The sequence below is a fragment of the Betta splendens genome, chromosome 3, assembly GCF_900634795.4.
Source record: "Betta splendens chromosome 3, fBetSpl5.4, whole genome shotgun sequence".
In the NCBI taxonomy this organism is placed as follows: domain Eukaryota; kingdom Metazoa; phylum Chordata; class Actinopteri; order Anabantiformes; family Osphronemidae; genus Betta; species Betta splendens.
The window spans coordinates 16,928,660-16,953,120 of record NC_040883.2 but is presented as its reverse complement, the minus strand read 5'-3'; the positions used below and the strand labels follow the sequence as shown (position 1 = coordinate 16,953,120).

Here is a 24,461-nt window from a genome sequence, read left to right as displayed (position 1 = left end):
TCCCTAAAGGGATGCTTGATAGGTGAAGGATTCAGGCACTGGTTGTTTGTAAATAGCAAAATATTAGCTAAGACTTAGGTTATGTCAGTAAGTGTTGGTGTGGGTGGTTTGGGCGGGCAGGCATCGGTGTGTGTGTGTGTGTGTGTGTGTGTGTGTGTGTGTGTGTGTGTGTGTGTGTGTGTGTGTGTGTGTGTGTGTGTGTGTGTGTGTGTGTGTGTGTGTGTGTGTGTGTGTGTGTGTGTGTGCGCGCGCGCACGTGCGTGCGTGCGTGTGTGTCAAGGCCATGGGCTCCATATGGTTGAGGGGCAACCCCTGCTGTTGTGGCCTGCTGGTCCAGCATGGTGGATTACTACTGCTGCCTTTTACCCAGGTTAACACACACACACACACACACACACTGTGTTTGGAGCCACGGGTGCCGCCAGCGGACAGTTGCCGCACTCAGCCCACCTCTGAGGCCAGGGTGTAGGGCAGCGAGAGGGGGAAATAAAATGAGACATAAACAAGTAGATGGATGCTCACTCTTCAGTGCCCTGGCTTCAGCTGTCAGCCTGAATCTTTATCAGGCCGCGTGCCCCACTCCGGCTTCCACACTCGAGCTCGCGCGCACACGCAAGCGCACGCTGCCCCGGAGAAATTGGTGACACGAGCGGAGCCCCATTACAGAGATGTGTATGCATGCACAAATACTCGCTCACACTACAGAGTCAGGGAGACGGAGACATCTGCTGAAAGAAGTGTTTGATGGCAGCAGTATGAGTCATTATGCTCGCTCGCACTGCAAGCATGCACGCAGGAACCCACACTCGCATACAAACAAATAGCAAACAAACAAATAAACTAGGTTAGAAGATAATAAAAAAAGCTCCAGGCTTCAAGACTTGACGTAACAACCATGCACTCCAAAAGGAAAAAATAAAACACTTTTAATTATCCCAGCCTTCTGTTTTTCCCCTTATTTATTTATTTTTTTCTATTTCATCTCGCAGTGATTATATTGTTTTGTATGAAGGGAATCGTCTGTGTCTTGAAGGCGAATTGGGGATATTAGGGAGGAGAGCTGCAGAGTGTATGAAGGACATTTCTTTTCCTTATCTCCTCTACCCTGCCACAGGGCACCCTTTGTTTTGCAATTGTTTTCTGTTTTTGTTTTCTTTTGTGTTGTTGCATACGTGTGCGTGTGCGCGTGCACGCTTTTTGCAGTAAAGACTCATCAGTGTACTGAAACCTCTGTGTATTGCAGGGAACACATGGCGCCCTACACCATCCCCACCGGCCTGGTGCTGGTGGAGGAGATGCCAAAGAATCAGATGGGCAAGGTCAACAAGAAGGCCCTGCTGCGACAGTTCTTCCCATGACTGGACCGCGACGCGTGATTAGACAAGTGTACGTTTACATCACTTTACACTGACAGTTCCCATCTGCTCTTTAATCAGACAAACGACAATAGTGTATAATGGACAGAATACAAAGTAAATGTAAACAACTTATGGAAAATGTCGAGGTAATTCTACTACCTTGTTTATTTTTTCACTGTGTATTGAAATTAGCATGTTGTCATTAAGCAATTAAACAGAGCTTCATCAAAGAGTCAATCATTAAGAAAATGCATCAATTAACTGTATGTCAGTATTAACTTTGTATTAAATTAGCGGTTTTATTTTGTTGAGTGTTCAAATGTGTAAATAATTGAAAAGCTTCAGGAGTATCAGAAGTTAAAAAAGAACTGTTCCATAGACTTTAATATACTGTATGTGTTACTACACTAGCCTATAATGCAGCAGTGTAGCATAGACCTGCCACAAAACCTGATAGACTGTAGTTATTTCACAGTCAGCATCACTGTGAAGTCTGTAGCTCAACAGTCTTCCTCAGTCAGACCAGAACATGATGTTTATCGTGTTCTGGCTCCAGATCAATAAAACCATGTGCCTTGAACTGGTCGCTCAGCTGCTCCAGTAAACTACTTCCAGTTGTGTGTGTGTGTGTGTGTGTTGGTAGAGCGCTGAGCGTGCTCATTGGCATGTTGATGATTTGATTTAATTGATAGTGGTGCAAACCCAAATTAAAGATCTGTGTTAAAAACATGACGTGGCGTTGGAATAGGAGACACGATACCATGATAAATGTGACTGATGAGAAAAGCATGTTGGTCGATTCCTACAATGTTTTAATTCACACAAAATAAAAATGTTTATCCCTAACTAAAGTGTTTTATAAGATTTATGTTGAAAAGTCTTGGAGTAATTTTTGTTTGCTACTTTTCTTGCTAAACTTCTATGTGCATGTGCATGTGTATGTGCTGGTGCAGCTGTGCTTGCACAGGTGTGATGAGAGCCTGAGGGCGGGTTCTCTAGCAAAGGCACAACACCACAGCTGGATGCCCCGCACTCCATCTGACTAACCCTCTCGCAGCGCTCGCTCTTCAAGCCTCTCATTCTTCCCCATCTCCATTTCTGCAGCACTTCGCCTCTTCTGTCTTCATCACAAGTCAAAACAGATTGCGGCAGCACCGGGACGAACTTGACTGCGAGACGTCATTTCGATTAGCCCTGGCGCGCTGCCAGGGAGTGCAGGGGCATGAAAGAAAAGGCACGGAGAGGAGACAGAGCTATAAAGCAGGACTGTCAGAGCCTTAACAAGAGCTGGCTAGAGAGGGTGACGAAAGAAAGCAACATTCAAAAAATACAGAGAAGATTTGATAAAGGCAGATAGAAGGGAGGACAAGAACGTGGTTGGGATAAACAGTCATAATGAACCGAAGATGGAAAGAAACTTAAGCGCAACCACCAGCTGATACAATCTTCTGTTCACAGAAGCGCACGCACACACTCGTCCGCCTACAGTCACCAGAGACCTGATTAAGAGAGCAGAGCTATCGATCTGTGGGCTGGCAGGCGAGGATGGATGAGCAGGCAGGGCTGCAGGAGCACCAGAGGACAGCGCCGGTGCCCCCCAACCCCCCCGCCGCTCCACCCAGCCACCCACGCCAGCGCTGGGAGTCGGCCGGGGCCGGGGGGGGGCTGGGACCCCCACACCCAGGCTGCTGCCAGAAGCCGAGCGTCCAGGCAGAGAGCGTGGTAATAGGTGCACCACACAGGGGGACGGTCTCTGGTGCCGAGGCTGACGGAGCACCCGTGCCCTTGAACTACCTTCGCCTGTGTCTCGCGCAAACATGCAATCAAACACCCCCCCCCCCCCCCCCCCGACTGTGTTTGCTGGAGCGGAGGAGAGGAGCTTGTCTGCAGATGGCTGCTTATTGGGCCCCAGGGTCCGGGATGGTGGGTTATGGGGGACACCAGTGAGCTTGTTTACGTGTTTGGAACACCCAGAGTTTGGATGGAGCAAAGTTTGATGTTGCGAAGGAAGAATTTGCCTGGTCACCAACTTTTAGGAGGATGACTTTGCCTCCTGTTCAGTGGACACCGTAGCAGGAATTAAAGGGGTGTAATGCAGAAGAAGGGTTTAGAGAAAAAGGCCTGTTCACATTCGAGGAATCAGTGAGGACACTGACACTTGCGCTTCAGGCACGCAGGTGCAGCATTCACCAGGCTGCTCCCGGTCTGAGCTCAGCTTCAGTCCTAGTGCACCGGGATGAAAGAGGCGCCATCGTTTATGGCCTGATTTGCCATAATGAATATTTAAGTGTCACAATGCACAGAGATAAACAGTGTGGTGATGCTCCTCCTGCGCTTGAACCCGTGCACGCGTAACTCATCCTCTGTCTCCGCAGAAGCCTCGGCCGCTCTGTCATTCCGCTGCCAACATGAAAGCTGCCCGTTATGAATGATTTTGGGGGAGAAAGGAGTTCCTGCCTCTGCTCTTTGAACACGGGCTGCATAATAATCAGGTCACAGGGAAGCAATAAGCCACAGAAGCACAATAGCCACTAAATTCACAGTGGGGCGCTTACACGCTGCTGTGTGGTTAAAGGCTGCAGACACAAACAGAAAATCAGCCCGCAATTACACAGTCAAACATTTGTGCGCGCACTTTTGACGATCACAAAAGGATTCTGGCCTTCGGCCACTCCATCGTCATGACGGGCTGTATGCGTGTCAGCGGGCAGAGGGACGGGTGATCGGAGGATGACAGGCAAGGCCCTCCAGCCCCAGGGAGCGCCGGAGAGCAAGGCACGCACAAACATACATCAGTGAATCCAGACGCCCACCGGGTCCACGAGGGTCCATGACCAATGCCTGTAGTGGCAGGTTGTTGTTTACATGGAGCTCATGTTTATTCTAAAACTACTTACGGCTCACTGGCTCAGCTTCAGGCTTCGTCCCTGTAAAACTCGCTTCCCCGTGTCTCTGTTGTCCTTTTTGGCATTTTTCTCTCGTTTCCTGCTTTATTTTCGTCTCTGTCAGTGAATTGTATTTGATGCTCATTTATTTGATGAAGGACAAACAGCACAGCAGTTTAGAGCACTTTGGTAGCTTGTAGCTGTGTCCTGCGACTCACACAAGGACATAGCAGCACCGCAGGTAAATAGTTTTCTATTTTACATTACAGTACACTTTACTCTACTAAACTGACTACTGTATAGTCTCACATTTCAGTCCTGTAAAGCTCATAAAAAGGTTTATTAATGTTCTGTTCAATTCAGTTGTTCTTCTAGAAATCTACATCTACAGTGTATTCTTCAAATAGCACCAATTCACGGTAAAGTTTAAGACCTTACACAACTCAAACTCAACTAAACCCACACACAGCAAGCCTTTAATTGTAGCCACTCGATATAGAGTCCTCTCTGTAGAGAATGAAAGCTCCTACAAAACCAGGCTCACTGTGGGCGGCCATCTGCCTCGACTGGTTGTGCTGAGAGAATAGAAAAAAGTAAAAACAGCAGCATCATCGAGCAGCGACCGAACATACTGTAGGCAGGATGCTTGGACCAGTAACTGAAGAGACTAGCAGCTCTGAGGCCGAAGTTAACTCTAGATGAGAACAGAGAGACAGAGGAGGAGAAACCCAACAGTGTAACAGTAATAAGGGCCGTTGTGGATAACAATACTTTTAAGATTTAATACTTGAAGTTTAAGTTGTTGGTGAGGGCTTTTTTCTTCCTCCTAGTCTTCGTTTGTCTGAGTCTTTGAAGTTGGCCACATCTTAAAAAACTTTTTGGAAAAAAACCCGCAGAATCAATGCTGAATTATCATGTTCTAGCTCTCATAACTCGGCCCGCTCAACAATGGAGAGAGACAAGGTCATGAGAGAATAAATAGCAGGCAGACTAGCTAATGATCTATCATTCTGGACAAGCGGCTGCACCCGAGAGCGGGCTGGCTGACAAGATCATTAATAAAAACTGCTGGGAGAATGATCGATCGGCTTGATGGATGATCAGAGCCACAAATACTATAAAACACCTGGATGTCAAGCCTTGTCTCTTTGAAGAGAGGGAGGACGCCTTGCAAAAAAAAATCCAGCCCCAACAGCGAGGCATTAGACGCGGGGCCTAAACCCTGACACGCCGCCGAAAAGTGCTTGAGAATAAATGGAGCAGGCGCGCGGGTTTTATGTGCGAGTCCGTGCATTGCCGCGCTGTAGAGCCGTCTGCGCTGGATGCAATCAGTGTGTGTCGTAGTCCACAGAAGCCCAGCGTGAGAGCATCAGTGTAATTTGAGGTAGATCAGAAAGCCAGCAGGGGTCGCGGCGTTGGGGCTGCAGCAGCGGTCCAGCGCGGTGTAATGGCAGGTATTTATTATTGACGCCTTCTCCTCACACCATTACCGAGCTCTGCGGTGCTGCTACAGTAATCTGGCAGCCGGCCGCGGCTTGTCCCTCTCCTCGTCCTCTATCTGGAGCATCTGCGGCGTCTCTTTGTCATCTACAAACACTCCTTACTCAGCGGTTCATCTTGAGTCCTAATCTTTTTCGGCGCGAGGGGGGGGGGGGGGTGAGTTCAGAAGGAGTGTAGTCTCCTTGCATGGCTGCGTCTGTCAATATCTGTGCATTGATCTGGCCGCGCCTCTCCTCCTCCATTCGCGCAGATATAGATTGGTTTTTCCCAGCAGGTATCTGTGCCTAGAATCTGACTGATGGGCGGCGTGCATGAGGGAGGGTGTATTGAACCAGGGTGTCCCACATGCCACTAGAGTGTGTTAGACCGCTGAGCAAAGGCAGGGGAGGGAGGGGGGGAGGGGGGCGAAGGTTACACTCCAGGAGAGCGTAACAGACACTGCGAGGAGGAGGGACGCCGTCCATCTCGGAATCGATGCGCTGGTAAAGATAAAGGCATGTGGGGCTGCAGCACTCATTTTCACCATCAATTAGGCTTTTAAATACATTCTAAATTGTCAGAAAGTAGCGAAAGATTCCCGTCACAGTGAAATTAGACTGAAAGATACAGAAAGCAGCGCATCCTCAGGTAATGAGATGACGCTGTCAAGATTTATTTTACCACGACGTTCAAAATAAAAGAACGACGCGATAAGAGGGACCTAAAAACGAGCTGTCGCAGCAGAGTAAATAGGAATCGACATCGACAATCGACAGGAACAGATCAAGTGAAATAAATAAATACACAAATAAAAACACAATTTTACACATTTTGTCTGAGCGCTGTGGGCTGCACTTCCTGTTTTATTTACTATCTGTACATAAAAGCACAGCTTAATGGATAAACAGGGGCTGTCCTGTAAACAGATGCTGCAGGTGAGCGCCTGCGCTGTGTGAGTGTGAGTGTTAGTGGGAGTGGAGCGGATGTTTGTCTGCATCCGTCTGCGTGGTCGCCATCAGGTCCTGGCCATAAATCAGAGGCCCTCAGGCCGTGGGATTGCCTGGTTCGTGGCTCCTTGTGTAATTACAAAGCTGACATTTAAACAGCAGCAGCCATATTTCATTCTCGCCGGCGCTGGATGCAGAGTGGTGGACGGCCCGAGTAAAAGTTTTCGACTAAAAGAAAGACAGGGCAAAAATCAATAGGAGATAGAATGCATTCTAATGCCTTGTTAATGGACCCACATATTAATTATTCAAAGGAGGCCATTTTGTCTGCTCATTAATGTGGCAGCTGAGAGGAGGAATGTGCAGGATTGCTCTGCGCGGGCAGCGCTGTGACCGCGGCTTCCTCCTCCGGCTGCAGACAGACACACAACACGTCTGTGCGTTTGCGTCGAGCGTCTCAGAGCTCTGATCTGGATCTGCGGGTTTTCAGATCTCTAATTTAGATGTCATTCAGGGATGTCGTGGAAAAGCCAGAGCCGCAGTGTGTCGTCTATGATGTCGTTCACTGTGAGATTACTCATTGTTAAAAGGCACCTGCTGCCACCAACAAGAGCATTTCAGCCGAGGTGAAGTTCACCATTATGAGCTTTTAAACGGATAATAAAGTTACCTTCAGCATCGGAAACATCCAAACTATTCAACGCACTGTATTAAATGCAGTCTTCTTCACCACCTCCCTTTGACAGCAATGTGTGATATTAATAATACATGAAATGGCTTTTACATTCCACGTGTGAAAATGGAAAGTAAACACTGCTTTACTGTGTCAGGAACCATTTATGAAAATGATGAGAATTTGCAATTTGCAGTGGTAGATGAGCGAGGGGAGATAACAGCAGCGCTGGGTTGTTGTAACTACCCACAGGAGGTCCCTGCGTCTCCGTGGGCGAGCGGAGGTGAGGGTGAGGCTGCAGGTGGGCATGTAGTTAGGACACGGGTCTGAGGTGAAAGCTGTGAGACGGGGGGGGATTCAAATTCCTCTTCGGCCTGCTGTCAACCTGCGTCTGCTGACTGCTCAGAGACGCTGCTGCGTGATAGGAGTCCCAATGGCGCCGCAGCGGTCGTGGCCACAAACCGCATGGACTTGATTTATTTCTCCTCTGCCTCCGCGGACGCGCGCTGTGCACGGGGGCCACAGTGCGCTCTCCAGCAGCGCGCCACTGGCAGCCAGCATCTGTCTCCAGGTCTCGCTGCCACACAGCGTTAGAGTCAGGGTGGGCCTCGCTCCGCGGGCCGGGCCGGGGGGGGCCCCGCCCCGCTCGGCTCGGATACGCGGGCGTCCAGGCGAAAGTGTGTCCCCGGGTCCATCCTGCTTCACGCCACCTCGTGTTTGTGTGTGTCTTCATGTGTGTGTCAGCTGTGGGGACAGTAATCCGTTTACAGCGCCCCCCCCTCCGGCCCCTCAGAACATGAATTGGTACATTTTAGGCGTAGATCTGAGGATAAAAGTCAGCTCGGCTCGTGTATTTAGAGGTTGCCAGCACAGACAGTGATTGTGTAGGTCAAAGGTCACGGCAGCGACAAAAACAACCAACGGCTGCCTCCTCGTGTCCTCTCGCCCTGCGCGTCTTCTCTCATGCTTCTGTTTGACTTTGTGAAACGCGTGCGTGCGTGCGTGCGTGGGTGCGTGCGTGCGTGTGCGTATGTGTGTGTGTGTATGTGTGTGTGTGTGTGTGTGTGTGTGTGTGTGTGTGTGCGTGTGTGTGTGTGTGTGTGTGTGTGCGTGTGTGTGCGTGTGTGTGTGTGTGCGTGTGTGCGTGTGTGCGTGTGTGTGTGTGTGCGTGTGTGTGTGTGTGTGTGTGTGCGTGTGTGCGTGTGTGTGTGTGTGCGTGTGTGTGTGTGCGTGTGTGTGTGTGTGCGTGTGTGTGTGTGTGTGCGTGTGTGCGTGTGTGCGTGTGTGCGTGTGTGTGTGTGTGTGTGTGTGTGCGTGTGTGTGTGTGTGTGTGCGTGTGTGCGTGTGTGCGTGTGTGTGTGTGTGCGTGAGGCATCCCGGTGCTCAGCCACTGTTTGGCCAGCTTTAATCTCCTTACATTTAGACTGTTTAAATTGTCTCAGTTCAGTTCAGTTCCTATTTACCTACGCAGAGTGGAATGCTATCGGAGGCAGCAGGCGGTTGTCTGCCACTCACGCAGCAGATAGCTCCTTCATGCAGCGACAGCGCAGATAAGCGGGAGAAGTACTGTTTAATCAAACAGTGGAGAGGATGGAAGGCGAGCGCCGGCAGCCTGAAACAAGTCCACTAAGTCTGTGTGGAATGCGTTCCTATGAACTTCCTATTAGCTTCAGACTTGTATTTGTTAATCTACACTCAATTCTTGTGTTAGGTTTCAACACTGAAGTCGCCTCTAGATGTGTTCAGTCAACAAGCATTCTGGGTCTGTTGTCTCAGTGTTTCATTCTGGATCCCTCCCCATTTTTCTCCCGCACGTCTCTGCAGTCCCTCCGTCACTCAGTCCATTGTGATTTATTTATCTGTAACTGACACTCTTTTCATATCCATCCATCTCTCTGGCTGCCCTTTTCAGGAGGCGGAGTATAAATCATCTTTATACCTGGAGGTTTGAGGGCCATGCATTGGCCTGATAGATGGGCCGGCCACTGATGTGCAGCCACCTTAGGAGACACAAACCAGACAGCTATTTAGTAGCTGAACAAGACGCATGGCTTTGCCTCCATTGTTTTGAAACTGTGAGGACGTGTGCGTGCGTGGGGGGAGGTGGAGGAGGAGGAGGGAAACAGATTCACAGAAGAAGAAAAATGCAGTAACTGCGCACAAGATGGGCCATTATCCATCTACAGTGTATCACTATGTTGTTGACAAATCAATGGCTTTGACAGTGATGACTCTGTGCTACAGCAAACATAAAGCACTCAGACAGTCTCGCTGCCTGCCATGGAGACGGCAGTGAGGGAGCACCCGGGGCAAGGGTACTCACCGCCAGAAGGTGTGTGTGTGTGTGTGTGTGTGTGTGTGTGTGTGTGTGTGTGTGTGTGTGTGTGTGTGTGTGTGTGTGTGTGTTACCGATGCACAGGAGTTGTTCATGAAAGCTTCACGCCATTGATCACAGTTTATGAATCATACATATTATCGCTCAGGCAGCGTATTAACATTAATTACAAATTCCCCTCATCCTGACCCGCACGCTTCCACAGTGTCCAGAAGCTCAGAGGTCGGCTGCGCTCGGCTTTAATGTGAGACCTGACCTGCTGCTGCTGGTAAAAGCTGCTCTGCATTAATGTCCTGCACATAGAAACCTTCCACAGGCCTGTGCCTCAGTTCAATAGGTGCTCCACTGTAGCTGAATGAGCTTCAGAACAATGATCCAGTCACGCGGAGGTCCTGTACATTACATGGGACTTATGCTCAACATGCAGCTCGCGTGCTGAGACGCGGGTGAGGTGGGACGTTACACTTTAGCCCACACATTGTCATGCGTCTGAGGAGCGGGGGAAGACGTGTGGTCTGAGTGTGATTGGCGGGTGCTGTCTGGGCTCCCTGCAGCAGGTGCCAGGGGCGGGTCACCCGGGCAGGAGCCGTTACACATACAGATACTGTCCTAACGCTCCACCGCTGTCTTTGGCGAATGGGCGTCTCTTACTTAGAACACTGGAACCCTGGGTTGAAGGTCTGGAGTCAAAACCAGAGGACTGCGTAGGAATAAACGATTTAGTGATGCTTTAGGGCTTGGTCTGCTTATACCACAACAACACAAGGGAACACAACAAGATAAGCACCACCAGTATTTAAAGTATTAAAGCTGACAGCCGAGGTTTTGTTCATCTACTGTATTAAGATTAAGTGAGCAGAATTTTGTTTATGTGGATCAAAGCATTGAAAATACATTTGGGTCACAAAGCATCCACTCTGATAAATGTATGGTTTTTCAATAACACTCATTGCCACTGAGAATCCCCAGAGACGCCTCCAACCATCCTGATGATGAAAGGATTTCTATTCTTTCTTATTATCCTTTGTTATTTATTGTCATTATTTTTTGTGAAACAAGCAAAATGAGATAAACGAAAAAAATGAGATTGTACAAATGAAAATGAACATACAGTATAAACTGACAAATGACCAGTTAAGAAACGGAGAAACAATAATTTTGTTAACAAAATAAGCGGACTATTGTGAATTGTCATGATTCTCGTCTCAGGCAACATTTTATGGAGCACGGAGCTTCTTTGTGTTTTATGCTGTGAGCACCAGAAGCCTGTAGTTCGACGCCTCGTCTCCCAGGACGTCGAGGAGGTCAGAGCTCAGGGTCGGCTGCAGAGCATCCTCGCTGCAGAGCTCAAGTCCAGTGAAGGACGGGGGCCGAATTAAAGACACTACAAAGTCTATTGTGACGTTAAATGTACAGAGAGCGGCAGCAGCGGAAGCGACGCTGGAAGAAAACGCCCCCGAGAGCGCGAGCGGCGACGCGGCCGCTGAGAGAGGACGGCGTTGGGCCATGAGGACGGGGGGGTTGGGGGGGGGCGGGCGCTGAAGGGGGACGCGGGCAACTAGACGAGTGTCGACAGCGACAGGAAAAAGACGGAGGCTGCCCGCGTGCCCGTGTCTGCTCCACCCTATGCCCCCCCCCCTGCAGACGAGCATATGTGGCCTGACAACATGACATTGCCAGGGAAGACGGGGAGGGGGAGAGACAGGGAGCACCAGGAGCCCTGGTCGCCATGACATCCCTGACTCTGACAGCTGATGGAGGCAGATTAGGCTCACGCACGCACACGACTGTCAACGGCCTGCTACCTCCCGCCCACCCCCATCCTCCCAGCTCCGCGTCTCTACCCCCTCCCCACCCAAAGGGGGCTGAGCATCGGCCCGCACCCACTCCTCTCCGTCTCGCAGCCCCTCTCCACTCACGCTCCTCTGTGTCCCCCGGCAATGCAGAGAGCAGAACTGACTCCTCGGCGCACGCGGAAAAAAAACTACACGGGCAGAAACACACATTTGTCCAGAGAAATTGAGCATTACAGACTCAGCACCAAGGGGTGGGGGGGGGGTGATGTTGTATCTGTGGGTTTGCGTCACACACAGACTTCTAAATTTGCACTGATGCGATGTTTTGTATTCTCTCTATGACCCAACTTACTGATGGTCAGCGTCTCCCACACACACACACACACACACACACACACACACACACGCTTGTAGCTGTGTATAGCTAATATCCAGTACAGTAATGTCTAATCCTCATGACTCAGGTGCCTTCGGACGCCTCCTGTGGCTTTATCTCGACGCTTTAGCTGCATATGTTGACGTGACTCCACTGTACGCTGAGATCTACTGCAGCGATGCCTTATCTAACTGTGGATAATTGGGTTTGTTTTTCTGTTTGGAAATCACTGTTGAAAAAAGAAAGAGGACAAAAGAAAGAGAGCACGAGGGAAGAGCGTGTGTTGCTTGTATATTTCTGTGTAGGAAACACAACGCTGACATTTTACTCTCCGACAGATAAGAGGTAGAGGAGTGTGTGTGTGTGCGTGTGTGTGCGTGTGTGTGTGTGTGTGTGTGTGTGTGTGTGTGTGTGTGTGTGTGTGTGTGTGTGTGTGTGTGTGTGTGTGGTGAGGCAGACATTCACCCTGGGACAGTATGTCATCGATTGTGCTGCAGGAAGAGGCCTATTATCTCCAGCCATGGTTCAAGCGGGGGAGTCAAGTGTGTCATATGTGTTGGCTCTAATTGGCAACCCGCCCTGGTGGAGGCTGACTGGGGTGAAGGCAGAGCTGCAGGAACCCAACGCTTTCTGCTTCTGTGTCTCACATGCACACACACACACACACACACACACACACACACACACACACACACACACAGTCGTGTTTGGAAATGTTTTATTGTTCTGTTCGGGGCTTTTGACTAATGATTTTAAATTGTGAATAATTTTTTTATAACTTGCAAACAAACACACTAGAAACAAGGTCGCTAGTGCAGCACAGTGCTGGGCCTTTGTTTTTGTGGTTTACATTAGCACACTGCATTTTTCTGTCTGCGACTCTGTCGACTGTTTCAGATTTCTTCTAGGACAAATTCTTTTATCTCACAAGTTTCCTTCCTCCTCTCCCCGATGAAGTCAATGACTTAAATGACGCAACACTGCCCTCTACAGGTGACTGCGACTACACAAAAAGACTGCTGTCTAAACTAAAAGACACCTTTTTATCCTTCACATAGACAGGAATTGTTTAACAGACCAATTTCATTTTGAGCCATTTGACCCACACAAATAAATATATATGATATGCTTTATTACTAACAATTACTTAACTATGTTATCTTCTTATCTATGATGCATGCAGTCAAAAAAAACTAAAACTAAATTTCAAATCGTATCAATAGTGTTTTGGCATTAACATCCTATAAGAGTTTCTTCAGTGTTTATTCTGATCTAACAAAACACAGTCCACTTTACTTTTATACCTGTGAGCAGCATCAGTGACACAGCGGGAAAACCAGGTCCAGGTTTCCTCCACTATTCATCATTAATAGTGTTACCGTGGGCCTGCTGAGCCAGACAGAGCCTCGCTGGCTTCCTTATTTTCTGATCAGCCGGGGTTTGGGCCACCTGTGTCTTCAGAGGAATATTTTACAGTGACCTGACTACCCTGCTTCAAGTGGACCACCAGTCTTCAACACTATTATCGCCTCAGTGGGATCCCGCAGAAACGAGCCTTTGAAACCTGCGACTCACTTCATCGTGTTCCACCGTGTTCCTGTGCAGCCTCTGTAGGTCAGAACGCACTGGTTCATGTGTAAATAGGAATCAATGCTGCAACAGCCTTTTAAAATGTTAATGGAAGATCCTGCTGGCTGCGATGTTGGGTGCGAACAACCAAGTTAGCAGTAGTATTAGTACAATTAGTGTTTTTTCTTTTATTTTCTGACAGGTAGTGGATTTATTATTACATCACAGCTTGTTGTCAGTGTCCAGCAGCAATTAACAGCTTTTCTTTAATTTACAAGACAACAATAAAATCTACATAAATACTTCTGCATAAATAAAAAAATCTGCATAAATACTTATTATTATTATTATTATTATCACGGCCAGTTTTGTTGTGACAAGAAACCATTCGATTACGCGGTTAATGTGCTGTTGCGAGCGGTTGGTTCTGCCAACAGTGGGCAGCAGAGTGCTGTAGATTAGTGCTATGGTTTAGTAGATTAGTAGAACCTCACCCTGAACCCCTCTTATTCAAAGGCTGCTTTGTGTCTAAGAGGTGTCCCTGCGGCGCAACATGAGGCGTCCGCATACGCTCTGCTTTGAGAGGCTGTTGTTCGGGGAGCGGAGGACAGGGAAGCATGAGGGCGGCTCCTGCCAACTGCCTCTGTCTGAAATGACAGAGACAGGTGCTGTAAAATCACCCTTTTATTCCAGAACACACACACACACACACACTGTCACAGGGAGACATGCAGACACCCACTCAGGCTGCCAACACATTCAATTATTTCACTGCTCGTCTTTCCAGAGTTCCTGCGCTGTAATATCATCAGTACCTTGGTCCTCATTGTAGAGAGAGAGATATACTCTTTGTTTTCAGCAAAGTTACTAAAACGTCTCTCTGATGAAAGCGACTTTGGTAGTCGTTTCAAAAGGTCTGTGTTGACCTTTGACCTGTGCGCAGATTCGCTGAGAGAGTGCTGAAAAGGAGACTCCATTCCCCCCTCGTCTGGTCATCGCATAACTTCACCACCTTTCTGCTGGTTGTGTCTGGGCCGCTGAAACGCCTGAGGCTCATCGCTCACGGTTTCGGTGCAACTTTAAGCATCGCAAACATCTTAATCTCGGCTCTGACGTCGGCCGGAGACCGTCGGAGGTCTTCATCTCCCGCTCTGACAAAGCGCTGAAAATAGCAGATAGAGATCAAAGAGGTTTGGTGGAGCGCTCTGAATGTGTGAGGGCGCGACACACGACACATGAAGCCTCACGACCTGGAGGTCGATCCAGTCCAGAAGGATCGGAGATCAAAACAGCTTCTGAGCCTCAGGAGGCTAGTTCACTGTTAGCATATAGAAGTATATCAGTTGTAAAGATGAAAACATAGTGGATTTGTAGATTTATTCTTCAACGGGCTTAAACAATTACTCGATAGGAGTGTGTTAAAGTTTAACTGGTTGACTTCCAAGTGCTGAAGTGGCTTCTTGTGTCTGCACCAGCAGCTGCCCTGCTTCTCTCCTCATCTCCGTCTCTCCCTCTCCCTCTCATCAGGCCGTGAGTGACAGCACATGTGCTGGGGGGGTCCACGGGAGGGCTGCTGCTGAAACCCTAACCCGCCGCCCCGGCGACTGCGAGACATAACCCAGCTATGGACAGGGAGGAGCCGTGAGAGAGCGACCCTGGGAGGGAAGGAGGGAGCGTGACAGAGAGCCGCAGGAGCGCTGCAGGAGCGAGAGGACCGAGGAAAGGAACGGGGACGAGCGAGGGGTCGGAGAGTTCGGCCTCTTTCACCCGGCGGAGCCACTCGGGAGCGGGTCTAGGTGGAGGAGCGGCAGGTTTCAGAGTGTCAGGATGGCAGGACGGATGTGGATGCTGTGTGTGCTGGGGATTCAGATTTGTCAGGTAAGAACGCAGCAAGTTTGCTTTAGAATCCAATCATTCATTACTTACACTATCTGCGTTGTATTTCATTCATAATGAGGCTCAACTCGTTAAGTGATGCAGCTAATGCTCGTCTCTCAGCACGTCATTCTTTCGCGTCCTGCTCCCTCACACTGTCAGGACGGGTAACAAATGACCTCTCGCTGCTCCTTAAATATACTGTATATGTTTTTACCTGGCTGCTCAGGTCAGTCCCCAAACACACACCAGTGTTCCCCATCCAACTCTGGATCTGCAATCAGAGGCTGATCTAAACACTTCATCCCGCTCCGAGAGAGGCTGATGAAGTGTTTTGAGGAGGGCAAGGCTCCAGATGTGTACACAGGGCCCGGGGCATCATTAGTAGCCGCTGTCAGCGGGCGCCATTAAAGCTTCTCAAATGGATGATAATGTAAACTGACATATCGCCAGCATCACTTCCAGCCGACATCCGTCTTTCTCTGTGTTTGGAGAACTAATGCGGCCCAGGTTGCGCAGTTGGGTGAATTGGCCTCCAGTGGGAGCTGAGTGAAGTCTTGCTATGATGTGACCTGTAATTCATTGTAAATGGTGCTAATTCTGTGTCAAAGGTGAAGTAAATAAGTCGGATTCAAAGTATCTGCAAAGTCGTCTGAGGGAATTTAAGTTTGTGGCGGTTTCACTTTCACAGCCGATTGATTGTGCTACAGGTCTGCGTCTGCGACTGGGTTGCAAAGTATATAAAGTTTTTAATTTGATAAAGACATATAATAATAAATCTGGGAGAAACACTGAAGCCCGTGCAGTTCAGTCCATCCGGTCCAAAGCCTCCGTCCCCTGAGAGCTCTCACTTGGTCTTTTTTTATTTTCAGAGGTGCTGCTTTGAAGTGAGCAGCGCTTCTTTTGCTGGCTCCGTGTGTTGACGAGCAGTGGGCAGCAGCTCCAGCTGTCCCCAGATGCACGCGTGATGCCATTTGTCCCGCTCCTTAATCCCCCTCGTGGAGAGAGGAGTGGGCCGCTTCTGGACCGTGAAATCGGGTACAAACCAAGAGTCTGTAACAGTGACCAGCTGGCGCTCGGGTTTCACTCATCGGAAACAATCAGTCAGGGGATTTGGGCTCTGAATCCCAGGTCCCGCTGCGTTTGGGTACCTGCAGGCTGTTGTACGCTGACTACAGTTACAGATGGAGCGCAGGGATCGGATCCTGGGGGAGGGAAGCTCACTGTAGGTCACCAAACGCAGGCGACTGGACAGTGGAGTCAGTTTCCTTTACCTTTTATTGGCCTCATTACTTTTGCCGGACTGTGACAGTGGTGACAGTCGCTGTTTAAATGGTCATGCAAAGGAAAAGCAGCGTTGGCTCGTGTCATTCTGTACCTCCAGTCAATCAACCCACAGTGTAGGACACTAATTAATGGAATGTGTGTGGCACTGTGTTGAGTGTTTTTTCTTGTATAGGTATTTAATTATCCAGCTCTTCAGTTGTCCAGTAGTCACATTAGTTGCATTACTTTGTCTTTCCTGATGTTTCGCTATGGAAAGGTTTCATTTTATAACCTGGCTCAGCATTCCTGATGCCCAGCATCTGCTGTAAGTAGAACACACGCTTGTAGTGGCACCATAAATAGAGTGTCCACACCCACTCCAGCCAGTCATGACTGAGCAAAGACCTACTGGTTGACTATCTGTGCTTGAGGACCTGCGACAGAAGTGGCCAGAAGGGCCAACTGTGTGACCTTTGACCCCGTGGCCGAAGGGCCTGGCAGGCACTCACCAGACTTTACTTCTTGTCTTGTGTTGAGCTATTTGCACAACTGTTACATTATGTACTAGGGGGGAGTTAGACCAGTGGTGATGTATTAAAGAATCAGATTGCAATGTAAAATGTCAAATGCACTGAATGTCAAATAAATATGTCAGGAAAATGTAGACACGTCCAAGATTTGATGGACTTCAGTACAGTAAATATGATTCCTACTATGCACTGTCTGGAGGTGCTGAGAAAGCACAAGCACCCATACTTGTGTGAGGTCCCAAGGTGAAAGGCCAACCTTCAAAAGTACCTGGGAAAAGCCCCTAAAACGGTTAGTCTGTGTGCAGTGTCATCGCTCAGCCTGTCAGGAACGGACCCCCGTGGTCTAATTGGTAACGCGACACTTCCAGTGTTACTGCGTCTCGGTCTGCAAAAGACATTAGAACAAAGGCAGATGCTTGGGTGGAGTAGGATCGAAGGGACCGCAACAGGACGGTGATGTAACGTGTGTGAGGAAAGCTCCTGTTCTGTTTCAGATTTGTGGAAATGATCCAACACCTCGTTGCTGCCAACATTAACACAGTATCGCTCACATGTACCTGTAGACGCAATGAGCCTGGGACGAGTAGTTTATTCATAAATCATAAGGATCCTGATTGACTCACTAACTCAATATTTACACCTACCTGATACGTAGCTACATTTATGGGACACGTGAATACGAGACATGCAGTTCTTGCTAAAGAAGGATATTTTAGTTACATCAGCAGCAGATGCTTCATTTTCTACAGTTAGCTTAGGTTTCTACCCAGATGTACCTGAGCATTCTGATTTATGTGAACTAAACAGCTACTTCAACCGCGGCCTGTCAAATAAATAAATAATAATGTTTTTGTTAAAAACCTAGTTTTTGTGCAGTGTGGTGTGTTTTTCAGTTGGCCTCACTCAGGGCTGCACTTTGTTGCGTGTGCATTGTCAGTGCAACTGTGGCGTCAGCCCTAAGTGTCCATAAAGCAGTGGGACGTCCTGTGTGTGATGCAGGTGGTTTTGATTTGACGCTGCAGTAAGAATCCAGACCGGGCGCTCTCGCCTGTGGTTTTGTGCGTGGCAGACAGGTCAAGGACCACGGGCGCTGCTGGAATGTGAGCGTAAACATCACAGTGAGCGTGTGGATGATGATGATGGCTGCAGGAAGTTCAAATAGGTGGGGGTCCCAGAATATAGACGTCTATGATTAGCCTGCCCCCTGACTCGGCCCTGCAGACGCCAGCCGTGATTGCCATTCCTCCAGCGGCGTGCCGAAGGATCAGTGCCCACCCCAGAGTGTGACCCAGAGACAGGGAAGGGACTTAAAGCCGTCAGAAAATATTCATGGATCCATGGAAACGTTCATGTTCCATGGATCCGCTTCGCTGCTGCCGCTTTGGTGGATTGTGTCTGTGAGCTATTAAACATATGGGAAATGCTTCTGAATTCCCAGAGAAGGAAGCAACTAACAGCGCTGCGTGGGTTGGTGTTTTGCTGATGCACATGCGTGTGTGTGTGTGGGTGTGTGATTGTGTGTGTGTGTGTGTGTGTGTGCGTGTCTGTGGAATTTCAACAGACGAGCAGATCCGTAATGTGACCCCAAACTCCCAGTCAGGTGCAGAGCTGAGCATAAAGGGGAATTTGTGAGGCTGAGTGGGAATGCGGGTGGGAAAGCACGGTCTAAATCCATAGTCGACAGCTGCTGCGTGAGTGTGTTTCCCACATGTGCGTTGTGTATGTGGGTGTGTTTGTGTCCAAGCAACGCTGTTGAAAAGTGTTTGCGTTTCCGCGTCCTGGGATGAATTTGCACCCAGATCAAAGGTAGCTGACAAAGATGTAGATTAGTGAGTGAAACCTCAAGCTGTCCATGTCACACAGCATCCGCGCTCCAGCCGGCCTACACTCACACACACCCGGGCCCTGAATGCGTCACAGTCCTGAGGGAAGCGCTTCACATAGTTTCACACAACTGCACAGATCTACTGTGTGATGACTTAATCTGTGTCTTCCATAAAGTCAAATCACCGTGGCCTCATTACTCAGGCTGTATTTCATGTTGCTGTGATTGCTGTCCTCAGGTGTGGAGCTCTGCAGAACTTCCTCACAGTGAAGAGCTGCATCCTCAGACTCTTTACCCGTGGAAGAACCAAGGCAGGGGCGTCCTCAGGGTGAAGAGGGACTGGATCATCCCTCAAATCAGAGTGCTGGAGAACAGCAAGCAGGTTCCTGAGGACCTTGTTCAGGTAAAAGAAGGTGTTTTAGCAGGAGATGACTGCTGGGTCACTTTGTTGCTGATGGGGATCAAGTCTACAATCCTGTAAAATGGATTTAAAGCTTTTGAATGTTTGAAGCTGTGGTGAGAAATCTCAGGTTGACAGATGTTTTTTCATCTGCAGATTTCTAGTTCAAACCTGAAGTAGATGTTGAAAACCTTTTAATGTTTTATTTGACTGATTGTAAAACAAGTGACAAATGTGCTGAACACAATTTATACAGTTATTAAATATAATTGTATACATGTAAAAATAGAATTGTAAGATTGAGCCAAGATAACATGTAGGTCTATAAATCATTAACTATAAAAATCATCCCTATCAGCTGTGCACCACAGATTTGCACTTAGCAAAAACCTGCATTTTTAAAAAAATCTAAAATGTTCTGTTCTTCTGTTAATAAGTAGAGGAACGACCTAAAACTGTCTAAATGTTACATATTGACTCTGACGCTTTTTGAACATGCCTCAAAGGCAGTAAGTCACAGAAAGTGGACGTGCAATGCGTATAACATAAACTCCTCGCCAATATTGGTCCAGAATCTTATTTCCTGCCATAAATCAAAGCGCTCTGAGTTTAAAGACTCTTGTCTCGGGGTCCCTGACTGTCAACATGCTCACATCTGGAGTTACAACATATGGTCCACAGTCCGTTTCCCACTTTCCCCCATCAACTTCATCCCTTTCCTCCCTCTCTAGATTAAATCCGACAAAATCTTCACGAGTGAGGTGATCTACAAGTTGGAGGGACCGGGGGTGGACCAGGAGCCCAAGAATCTGTTTGAGATTGACGATCAAACCGGGGTGATCCGGAGCAAGCGGCCGCTGGACCGAGAGAAGCACAGGAGCTTCACAGTAAGAGAGCGTTTATGGACTTCACCCTCGACTTCCAGTGTGTGTTTTAAGTGTGGGTCCAGGCCTGTTCCTTCAAGCATTCAGTAGATCAGGGCCTCACACTAGCAGCCAGAGGTCAATGTCCAGAAGCCTGTGAGCATCTTGGGAGAGACACCAGACGATGTAACCCATGATCTGAACCCTTGAGCTAAACAGCCTACACGTCTTTCCACTATTTTTAGCATAGATAAGAAAATAACAGTGTCGTTAAAAAATTAAAAGAAACACTTTTGTGTGTGTGTGTGTGTGTGTGTGTGTGTGTGTGTGTGTGTGTGTGTGTGTGTGTGTGTGTGTGTGTGTGTGTGTGTGTGTGTAGCTCAAGGCCTTTGCGCTGTCGCCCAGTGGGGAGAGACTGGAGAACCCCACCACCATAGAGATCGTGGTCCTGGATCAGAACGACAACAGACCCGCTTTCACACAGAAACAGTTCGTGGGCACCGTTGCTGAGTTTTCAGTCCCAGGTACATGGATGTGTCACAAACAGTGTTCTTTTCCTACCTTCCAGTGCATAAACTACATCTAACCACCTCCAACCTTCTGTGTGATGTTATACTACCCTGTGTTATCTATTTGCCCCAATCAACTGCCCACAAAGCTGCTGTACATAAGTTTCACCTCTCTCGTGTGGTTTCAGCTGCTGCAAGCAGTGATTACTAAAAACCACAAGGGTTGATTATGCTGCCACCAAGCGGCCAAATAAAGAACTACACCAAGTTTAAAAAAGCACGGATTCACGCTGACTTCCCAAACTAAACAAGGCTCTTGACTGCGTGTGACAGGCACGTCAGTGATGTCAGTGTCAGCCGCGGATGCCGATGACCCAATGACAGACAACGCCGCTCTGAGCTACTCCATCATTGGCCAGGAGAGCTTCCCCGCCAACGCCATCAGCAAGGTCATGTTTGGCATCAACAATGAGACGGGGACCATCTACACCAGAGACGTAGGCCTGGACCGAGAGGTGGGTCAGCTCAGCTTAGGAGGCTCAGCTTAGGAGGCTCATCTTAGGAGGCTCAGCTTAGGAGGCTCACCTTAGGAGGCTCAGCTTAGGAGGCTCATCTTAGGAGGCTCAGCTTAGGAGGTGGGCATTTCAATGGCTTGTGTTGTGTTGAAGGTGGTGAAGAGCTTCCGGCTGAAGCTCCAAGTGGCCGACATGGGGGGAATGGGCCTGACAAGCGAAGGTGAAGCCATTATACATGTGTCCGATATCAACAACCACCGGCCACAGTTCAGCCCTGCCTCAGTGAGTCCAACAGCAACTGAAGAAAGAAAGAAATATAAGTTAAATCCGTTGTAGCAGTTGTAGTGACCTTTGACCTGTGCTTCGTGGCCGTGTAGTACAGCATGACGGCAGTGGAGAACAGGAAGGACGACCAGATCGGCCGGGTGAACGTGACGGACAGAGACGACTGGGGAACACGGAACTGGGAGGCCCGATATTTGATCTCCAACGATCCCAACGGCCACTTCGCTATTGCCACAGATCCTGCCACCAACCAGGGCATCGTGACCGTGGTGAAGGTAATGTGGGATATGATGTCCAGACGATTCCTGGCTTTTCATCACAAACGTTGGGCGACATCCATTTCAGCGCATTGCAGGATTCAGGATAAAATAGGCAGAAGGTGTGGGACCACGTTTTAATATTCACATATTGAAATATCAGATGGAACATTTGATGCGTTCCATCACTTCTGAAGTAGTTTCATTTCACTATTATAATTTCCCGAACGGAAAGCGCTTTTACAGCGACAAGAGACAGAGTTGGGAGATGGAGTTCAGATGAATTTATAAGTAGGTTCGGTTCTGCTCAGATCCAAATGAAAATCAGTGACCAGCTTAAAATCCCGGTGAGAGCATAAATTCAGTGGTTTTCATGCAGACTCTCTGTCATGTATCTTCTGCTGTCTGAGTTCTGCCTCCACAAACAGTCTGCTCTGTGGTGCTTCAGCCGCTGGACTATGAGGCTCAGCGTGAGCACCTCCTCGTCCTGACCGTGGAGAACGTCGTCCCTCTGAGCAGCAGGGCCGCAGACCTCCCGCTGAGCACGGCTACGGTGACGCTGGCCGTCGTCAACGAGAACGAGGCCCCGCGCTTCAGAGAGGACCCGCTACGGATCGTGGTCCCCGAGTCCGTGCTCCCCGGGACGCTGCTGAGGAGCAACATAGCGTTCGACCCGGACCATTCTGAGCTCAGGTACGACGTCCGAGCACCGAGTGGAGGCGCCCGTCTTCAAGAACCCGGTAGAACCCACGTTCCTCTGCTCTGTTAGGTACGAGATAAGCAGAGATCCCGAGCGGTGGCTGGAGATCAGCAGAGACACTGGAGACATTTCCGCCCGAAGCGCCTTCAACATGCGCTCGCTACACGTCAAAAACGGCGTCTACCACGCGGTTGTCAAGGTTACAGGTCCGTCCGTCCGTCCGTCTGCCCGTGACGCGTTTGAGGCCTCTCGGTCCACATGACACTGACGGCGCTTGTGCTGATTGACGCAGATGTGGGAGGCGTGTCGACCACCGCCACGCTCGCCGTCACTCTGACGGAGACCAACGACTTCGCCCCGCAGCTCGCGCCCCTGAGCGGCGCCGTGTGCCGGGCCGCGGGCGCAGCCGCGCCCGGGCTGCTTGTGACCGCCGTGGACGGAGACCTCCCCCCGCACGCGGCGCCGTTCGCCTTCGAGCTGTTCGACGACGCGTCCGTCAACTGGACCGTCACGCGGGTCAACGGTAGGCGCGGCCCGCCGACGTCACGCGCGGAGGAGGCGTCCCCGCCCCGCCCGCTCTGACTCCCTCTCCTCCCCCCCTCCTCCCCCACAGGTACGCACGCCGTGCTCCGGCCGCGCGTGGACCTGGAGGCGGGCGAGCACGCGGTCACCGTGCGCGTGTCGGACTCCGGCAGCCCGGTTCTGAGCGCGTACGCTCAGGTCAACGTCACCGTGTGTGTCTGCGACTCGTACGGAGACTGCAGGTCCGAGGTCGGGGCTTTCGCCGGCTCCAGCGCGGGCATCAGCTTCTTCGCCGTCATCATCATCACAGCCAGTGTTGCACTGCTGCTGCGTAAGTCCCGTTAAACGCCTGCCAATCTTTTCTTCCTACAATGACATTTGATAGTAAAAATGTGGCTTTGAGCCCCATAAGAGAGTGGGTTTCATTGGAGTGACCCGTCTGCGTCTTCCTCAGTGTTGCTCCTCCTGGCGGTGGCGGTGACCACGTGCGGGAGACGCCACCGCATCAAGAAGGGAACGGGTCTGCTCATAGCGGAATCAGAAGACGACGTCCGCGACAACGTTTTCAACTACGACGAGCAAGGAGGCGGCGAGGAGGACGAGGTGAGTCTGGACGCAACGTGGGCCCGTTCTGGTTCTGAACAGGCCCGTGATCGGGCTTAAATGGACGCCGGGTGGAGACACTATTTGTGCCTCGTTGCAGAATGCCTTTAACATCGACCTGCTGTGGAACCCTCGCGACGCGCCTCCCACGCCAGGGTGTTACTACCCCGGATCAGCTGTTCCTCGAGGCAAGCAGCCCCTCAGGAAAGACGCCCCGCACAACCTGCCCTCCCCCACCTACCCCAGGAGGCGTCCCGCAGACCCCGCCGACATAGAGGACTACATCAATGATGTAGGCATCCACAACATGACGAGAACCACCCTGTTAATGCAACTAATGCCTTTGGTTATGTCATTGACCTACACAAGGTTCCACTTTCTTCAATCTTTCTTCTTAGGGCCTTGAGGCTGCGGACAACGATCCCAACGTGCCTCCATACGACACAGCGCTGATCTATGACTATGAGGGCGACGGCTCCCTGGCAGGCAGCCTCAGCTCCATTGCATCGGGCAGTTCAGATGGAGACCAGGACTATGACTACCTCAATGACTGGGGTCCACGCTTCCAGAAACTGGCCAACATGTACGGCTAGGTTCAGGACGGACGGCCCTTTACCAATGAAGGACACCAATCACCCCACCCGTGGTTTGCCTGGATAAAACACATTTTAGTTGGGGACAGGGTTTGAGGTGTGCCAAAAGGTTGTTAGCTCAGGTAAAGTTGTTTTAAACAGAGGAACTGTTGCCATGAGCAGCTGAAAATAGGCTGTGCATGTGATTAAATGTGTGTTCATGTTTGGTTGATCCTCAGACAACCTGCTCGGTACAGATGCACAATAAGCCTGAGATATAAAACTTTTTTTACATGTATTTCTTTTTTATATGTCATATTT

At 49.7% G+C, this 24,461-nt stretch overlaps 2 protein-coding genes and 1 long non-coding RNA gene across 4 annotated transcripts in view; 2 read left to right on the top strand and 1 right to left on the bottom strand.

Annotated features, from left to right (window-relative positions):
* Window positions 1–2,209, top strand: part of acsf3 (acyl-CoA synthetase family member 3) — a 90,327-nt gene extending 88,118 nt beyond the window's left edge. For both annotated transcript variants that reach the window (XM_029143453.2, XM_041069938.2), the window contains one exon: window positions 1,244–2,209. In XM_029143453.2, coding sequence (XP_028999286.1) covers window positions 1,244–1,358 — 115 coding nt within the window. In that variant the 3' untranslated portion in view covers window positions 1,359–2,209. The remainder of the gene's footprint in view (window positions 1–1,243) is intronic.
* A 12,883-nt stretch (window positions 2,210–15,092) lies between these two features.
* cdh15 (cadherin 15, type 1, M-cadherin (myotubule)) lies at window positions 15,093–24,438 on the top strand. Its single transcript, XM_029144776.3, has 14 exons — window positions 15,093–15,296; window positions 19,153–19,317; window positions 20,046–20,201; window positions 20,557–20,701; window positions 21,020–21,201; window positions 21,355–21,483; window positions 21,579–21,761; window positions 22,192–22,436; window positions 22,513–22,649; window positions 22,736–22,966; window positions 23,057–23,296; window positions 23,420–23,568; window positions 23,669–23,860; window positions 23,967–24,438. Exons 1-14 carry the CDS (start codon window positions 15,246–15,248, stop codon window positions 24,159–24,161), a joined length of 2,400 nt encoding a protein of 799 aa, XP_029000609.1. The 5' UTR covers window positions 15,093–15,245; the 3' UTR covers window positions 24,162–24,438.
* Window positions 21,024–22,851, bottom strand: LOC129603897 (uncharacterized). Its single transcript, XR_008694223.1, has 2 exons — window positions 22,713–22,851; window positions 21,024–21,499 (listed from the first exon to the last, which is right to left on the bottom strand). It is a non-coding gene; the product is annotated as an uncharacterized LOC129603897 (long non-coding RNA).
* Window positions 24,439–24,461: the final 23 nt, after the last annotated feature.

What these genes read in the sequence shown, in the direction of transcription:
- cdh15 (XM_029144776.3), top strand. Translation starts at nt 15,246, where the DNA reads ATGGCAGGACGGATGTGGATGCTGTGTGTGCTGGGGATTCAGATTTGT. An exon ending in CACAGTTCAGCCCTGCCTCA is followed by an intron (nt 21,484 to 21,578) that starts GTGAGTCCAACA and finishes GTGGCCGTGTAG; the next exon opens with TACAGCATGACGGCAGTGGA. An exon ending in GACCGTCACGCGGGTCAACG is followed by an intron (nt 22,967 to 23,056) that starts GTAGGCGCGGCC and finishes CCTCCCCCACAG; the next exon opens with GTACGCACGCCGTGCTCCGG.